This window comes from Tetrahymena thermophila (genome assembly GCF_000189635.1).
Source record: "Tetrahymena thermophila SB210 genomic scaffold scf_8254370, whole genome shotgun sequence".
NCBI classification, from domain to species: Eukaryota; Ciliophora; class Oligohymenophorea; order Hymenostomatida; family Tetrahymenidae; genus Tetrahymena; species Tetrahymena thermophila.
The window spans coordinates 241,304-247,293 of NW_002476154.1; the positions used below are offsets into that span (position 1 = coordinate 241,304).

Below are 5,990 nucleotides of genomic sequence, written 5' to 3' on the forward strand. Positions count from 1 at the left end.
ATGATTTCACAAATACTCATTTTTTTGTTTATTTAAGCTCTATCTTAAGTTGTTGCAAATACTGATTAAACTTAATAGACAACAACTGCTAAAGGAGTTGGTATTTTTATAAATTACTATAAGTGATTTATTAAATCTTTTTTAATAAGATTACTTAAATGGATATGGAACTTTTACTCCTAGTAATTTAGCACTTTGGAAAGTAGATTCACCTTCTACAGATGTACAATTTAAATCAGTTGAAGTTAATGGAATTTCTAGTTTGTAAATAGTGAAATCTGCATCTGCTCCTCTAGCCTTTCTTACACATCATTTAAGCTATTAATTTCCACAAAATATTAATCCTGTTCATTTAATGTTTAATTTTTATTCGACTAATGTAGATACAGAAGACACTAATTTACGTCTACTTAATTCAAATGTAATTTATTCAAAAAATACAACAAAATTATTTCTTAATAAAATAAATAACCCTCTCATAAATTTTCTAATTGTTTGCTCTTAAAATTATTAGCTGAATAAAACTGTTGTCCTTTTTAGATGCGGGAACGCCGGATTTGTTAGAGTGAATGATAATTAAATGATTGATTTTTATAATTCAACAATTGAAGAAAAATCTGATCCTTCAGAACCTACTTGGACAAGGGTAAATTAATTTATTTAGTGAGAATTAATGTTAAGAAAATATTAACGTTGTTTTTAAAGTGTGATATCTTTCTTGACTGGAACTCATAAACACTTAGAGTTTACTTAAATTAAACTTTTAAAGCAGAGGTTAATTTCTATTTTAACGATGTCCCAAATATAGATACTATTAGAGTATATAACTTAAAACCAAGTACTATGGGTTATTTTCAAAATATTATGGTGTGTGACTTGCCTTCATGTGATGGTAAACTTATAGAAATTCTAAAAGTTAAAAGTAATTAAAATTAAATAAAAATTATAAAAAGGATTTTTAAACTCTTTGCTACTCAAACCAATTTGGTCATACTTGTTCATAATAACTTTACTGCTAATACTTTGATAAAACTTTAAATGAATATATTTTAGTTAAATAAAATACTATTTAAATAAAAAGTAAATTATATTTTGTTTGGTATTTTGAAATCATTTTGCATTGTTTGGTAAAAAAATTCAATTCAAAAATTACAATTTTTATTAATTATTGTTGCTGTTTATTAAATTTAATAAATATTATGTTTTACGTGTAAATATTGATACAAATAATATACAAAAATTAAGGAAAAAATATAAGAAATATGTTCTAGTTTCATATTATATGCAAAGTAAAGTATATTTTACATACATCTGCTATTCATTTTTAGAACCAATTATAAATATGAAATAATAGCTGAAGTAGTCTTAATATAATTTATTAGATTGTATCTCAAATCACTTTTCTTATTATTTTTACTGGGGAAAATGCAGCAGTAGTGTCTGAGTCTTAAGATGACATTGTGGAAGGCCTTTTTGATTTTGTTGGAGAAGGCTGAGTCTGACTTTATTGTGTTAAAGCAGATCTAGTAGTACAGTATAAGTGGTTACTGTTGTTATTCAAGTAGGCTTGGTTAATATTTTATTTTAATAAGATTTTATTATTGTTATCAAATTTTTCAAATGATTGCTTTTAATTTGATTCTCCTAATTAAAAAGATGTTCCTACTGAATAAAAGGATTTGTTTCGAATATTTTAATTGCATGCCGAGTCAGGTCTTTACTTTGAAGAAGATGTATTTCTGATTTAAGTCTATTTACGATTTTAAATCCTTATAGAATTGGAATAGCTTGAAGGCTGTTATTGTGTAATATACCCCTAAAGATTATTGCTCTAATAACTTGCATAGCTTTTTTATATTTAATCTTATCCATGTTAAGTAATTTAAAGAGTCTTGTTTGTAGGAGAATCATCAGTAGAAAATATAGTTTAGTCATCGTTATTCATTTCAGTAAAATTGTGTATTGACTTTTAAAGAGTTCTTTAAATAGAAACCTTTTGTGCCATGACTTTTGATTCTTGCAACTCCTCTTCTTTATATTCTAAATTTTTCAAAACTTCTAAAATTCTGTTGTCTACTCTCAGTTTTTAGGCATTCATTTTCTTATAGAGTTGGACTTACTCTCTTATTAATGTATTCAGCTAGTTTCTTGCAATTTTTAAGTTCTATATATTCTTACATTTCTCCATTCTTTCTATTTCATTTTTTTTTTATTAGATTCTATCTGCAAGCATCTAGAAATACCTTAATATTTATTTCAAACAATTAATTTTTAGTTAAGTATTCTTCTTATTTATTTTAATAAAAAATTGTTTTAATTATTAAAAATTATATAAAAACGTTTTTTATATTTCATAAAATTTACTTGTCACTTAGATCTTGCAAATTGTTATTCTCAGAAAATAGATTTGCCTTATTATCTTGTAGTTTCTCAATATCCTTTATTATAAGATCCTGTTACTAATTAATTTTGTTTTCTATTTCCTACAAATCAGTAGTCTTGCTAAAAATTTTAGAACTAATTGGTCTAGGCTGAGATTGAGAGTAATTTCTTGGTTTAGGGAATTTTGGAGGAGATTTATCTCTGTCATCTTTATCAAATTGTTTTTACAACTCTTCTATTTTATCATTTTTAATTAGAGTTTTAATTCTACTCAAGCATTTATTAGCTTCTTAATTAATCATCTAAAAAACATCAGACAGTAGAGATTAAATATTTTCAGAGCATTTAAGCATTTGCTCTTCTACAAATTAAGGCACATCACTTTCGCAATCATACTCTTTATTCTGTTTCCAATATAAATCTATTACCATTTCTAAGAACTCAGTAGAAAGAGTTTCTAAAGTGGCTCCTTTCTTTTTATCTAATTTCAACACATTTTCTCTAGATCTATCAAAAGCATCTAATTATCCTAAAACCTTCTTAACTCCAAATGACATTCTTTACTATATTTCTTACATCTGCTGGGCAAAGCTCTGCTTCTATTTAGCAATAGTATTATTGACTATTGAGTCTACATAATTGACTGGCTAAGTTGGCATATCTTCTTTGTAATTTTAAACCTTTTTTGTAGTGTCATGTCTTTCACTAGAATGCTTTATAAATTACTTAACTTTTATAAGCTCATTAGAGTGATCTTAATGGACTCTAGAGCATTTCATACAAACTAAACGCTGCTTTTTTCTACATTAAACACTTGTACAAACCATTAAAACTTTATTTCCTTTATCACAACAAGAGACATTATCATCAAAAACTAGTAAATCTACTGCCTTAACCCATTCCATTTCTTATCTAATAAATTATATTTAGTATTCTAGCTTTTTTTGTATTTAATTTGCGCTAATTTTATAATTTTTTGGTATTTATGCAATAATATTTTGATCAGTTTTTATTTTATTAATTATTCTTTCTTGCTTTTATTTTGATCTCTTTTCTTTTTACAAAAATAAGACCTTCAAAACACCATTCATATTAATCATTGATTTATTATTATTCCAATTAATTTTATTTATTAAATCCTTTTATCCATTCAATAAGTAAATAAGTATTTGACTTTGTTGGTCTAAGTGTAAAATTTTTAATTTATTATAAAATCTCTTTAATTTAGACAAAAATTTCATTTTTAATTAATTCATAAGTATCATTGATTTAAAAAATACATCTAAATTTATCATAAAGAATTTCATTTAATTTTATAAAATTATTTCAATTTAATTAAATTTATATTTTAAATTTTTTTGTTTAAAAAAAATTATATTTTTTGAGATTTCTTTATATTTTGTGAAATTTTGATTAATTTTTATTTAAATATAAAAAATATTTAATAGATTAATTTTATTTATAATTTGATCCCTAAATAATAAGTGATCAATAATAATAAGATTTTTAATATTTTAAAAAAATATTTTCTTACTTTTTACATAATCTAGAATAGAATCAAAATAATACTTTATCTTTTTTTAATTTTATGTAATATTTAGGTTTAAATAATATTTGTGAAACAAAGAAGTCAAAGATAGAGAGCAAAAGTTTTATATCAAAATGATTAGTTGGAAAAAATATTCATTCGTAGATAATTTTGAGATTTTTTAAATTTATTAATCAACATTTAAATGTATAACTTACTTTTTTTTTAATTGAAAAAAGAAATTTTTTTTTATTATTTTTGTTTATTTTTATTAGAAAAATGTTTACTGAAACAAAAGATTTAAATCATAAATATTTTGCTGTAATTTAAGTTTTATCAATATTCTATCTCAAGGATCAATAATAAACAAATTATATGCTAAACTTACAAACTTATTTTTAAAAATTAAGATGAATTAAACAAAAATTTATATTATAGTTAAACTTCTAATAAATATCTGTCTGGTATTCTGAAAAGATCACTGTCTGTAATTTTAAAAGCCGTTTATTATAAATAAAATTAATTTTAGTTTATGATTTATTCATTCTTTTATTTTTTCATAAAATTTGCTAAAAAAGACCTAACTCTAAAACATGAAAACAAAATTAAATATTAATAACTTTATAAAGCTAAATATAAATAAATTTATATAAAAGATTATTTTATATTTTCAACACAAATACGTAGGTACTTTATTCTTATGTTATCTGAGCAGGAAATTTAAAATTTGTATATTTAATAAATTGTCTCTCAAATTAGTAGAAAATTTAATTTAGTTTTTAGAGTGAAATTGGTGTTGCTTGCTGATGAATATATATTTATTTATAAATAATAAATTATTAAACTATTTAGTTTTTGTTACCTCAAAAAATAAATGAATTATAAGGAAATTTGTGCATATTAGTTTTCTAAAAGATATACTTAAAAGGGAAAATAGATAATATTTAGACATTATAATAAGGACAATATATCTAATTGTCATTGCTGTATGTGCTGCTACAAAGAAAATGGTGGAAAACCAAATATTAAATAAATAAAAGAAATGCTTAACAAAAATCTAAATAATAATTACTTATAAAATAAAATTTGAAAATAAATTAATAAATAATGAATAACTAATCACTAAATCTCTCAAAAACTTTAAAAATTCTTTAAAGATTAAAGTTATGTTTATTGAAACATTAAAATTAGTATATTAATAACCTCTTAGACCTTTATGAAATGCAACAATTAATTAATAAAAAAATATTAACTGTAGATTACAAGCTAAATTGCAATCAATATAATCTCAAAATTTGGTAGTTATTTTTTTGGGGAAGTATCATCAAATCAAAAAACTAGGGCTTATTTTGAAATTTAACATGCATTCTACAATATATATCTATCTTAGTTTGTTAATACATAATGAATCATTAAAATGAATCAAGTATTTATCCTAATAAATTAAAAAATGAATTACAGAAAAAATATATTAAAACTCCTCTTTAACTAAACTGAATAAAAATAGAATTATATGTTTTCAAATGACTAAATATTTTTGTAAAGTTTCTATAATGAATAATTTAATAAATAGATTATATCTTATTTATTAGAATTAAATTAAATATATCCTCTATTTAATTAAGTTGATATAATCAAAATTTTATTTCATTTCAAAATAATTTTATCCATAATAGATAGTAAGTATCACAAAAAAAGATTTTTAAAAATCTTTAAGATAACTTTATTTATGTGAATAAGACAATTATATTTGAGTTTAGTTATGCATAATGGTAAATTTAAGTAATATTTATTTAAAAAGGCGAATAATCAATTTTTTTTTCAGATATTTTTCTAAAATTAGTAGACAATCTGAAATAGATAAATATCATAGAAAAGTAAAAAAAAAAATGAACACTTATTGATGTGTTATAGAAAGAATTGGTTTAATTCAATACGGTATATCAAATAAGATCGAATAAGCAAAAGATTTATTAGAATTGATTAGAAATTCATATTTATTTAAAAAAATTAAGTAAATAATAAATACAAAACAAATAATAAATTAATTAATATTAAAGATAACCTAAATTAGTTGGAG

At 21.6% G+C, this 5,990-nt stretch overlaps 2 protein-coding genes across 2 annotated transcripts; one reads left to right on the forward strand and one right to left on the reverse strand. All coding sequences in view use genetic code 6, as the record gives it.

Moving 5' to 3' along the window:
• TTHERM_00760800 (hypothetical protein) lies at positions 1-1,027 on the forward strand (the record flags this gene model as incomplete). Its single annotated transcript, XM_001031696.3, has 5 exons — positions 1-100; positions 150-421; positions 515-646; positions 706-892; positions 954-1,027. The coding sequence occupies 5 exons, from the start codon at positions 1-3 to the stop codon at positions 1,025-1,027; spliced, it is 765 nt and encodes a 254-aa protein (XP_001031696.2).
• Positions 1,028-1,390: 363 nt separating this feature from the next.
• TTHERM_00760810 (hypothetical protein) lies at positions 1,391-3,287 on the reverse strand (the record flags this gene model as incomplete). Its single annotated transcript, XM_001031697.2, has 2 exons — positions 1,391-2,243; positions 2,365-3,287. The coding sequence occupies 2 exons, from the start codon at positions 3,285-3,287 to the stop codon at positions 1,391-1,393; spliced, it is 1,776 nt and encodes a 591-aa protein (XP_001031697.2).
• Positions 3,288-5,990: the final 2,703 nt, after the last annotated feature.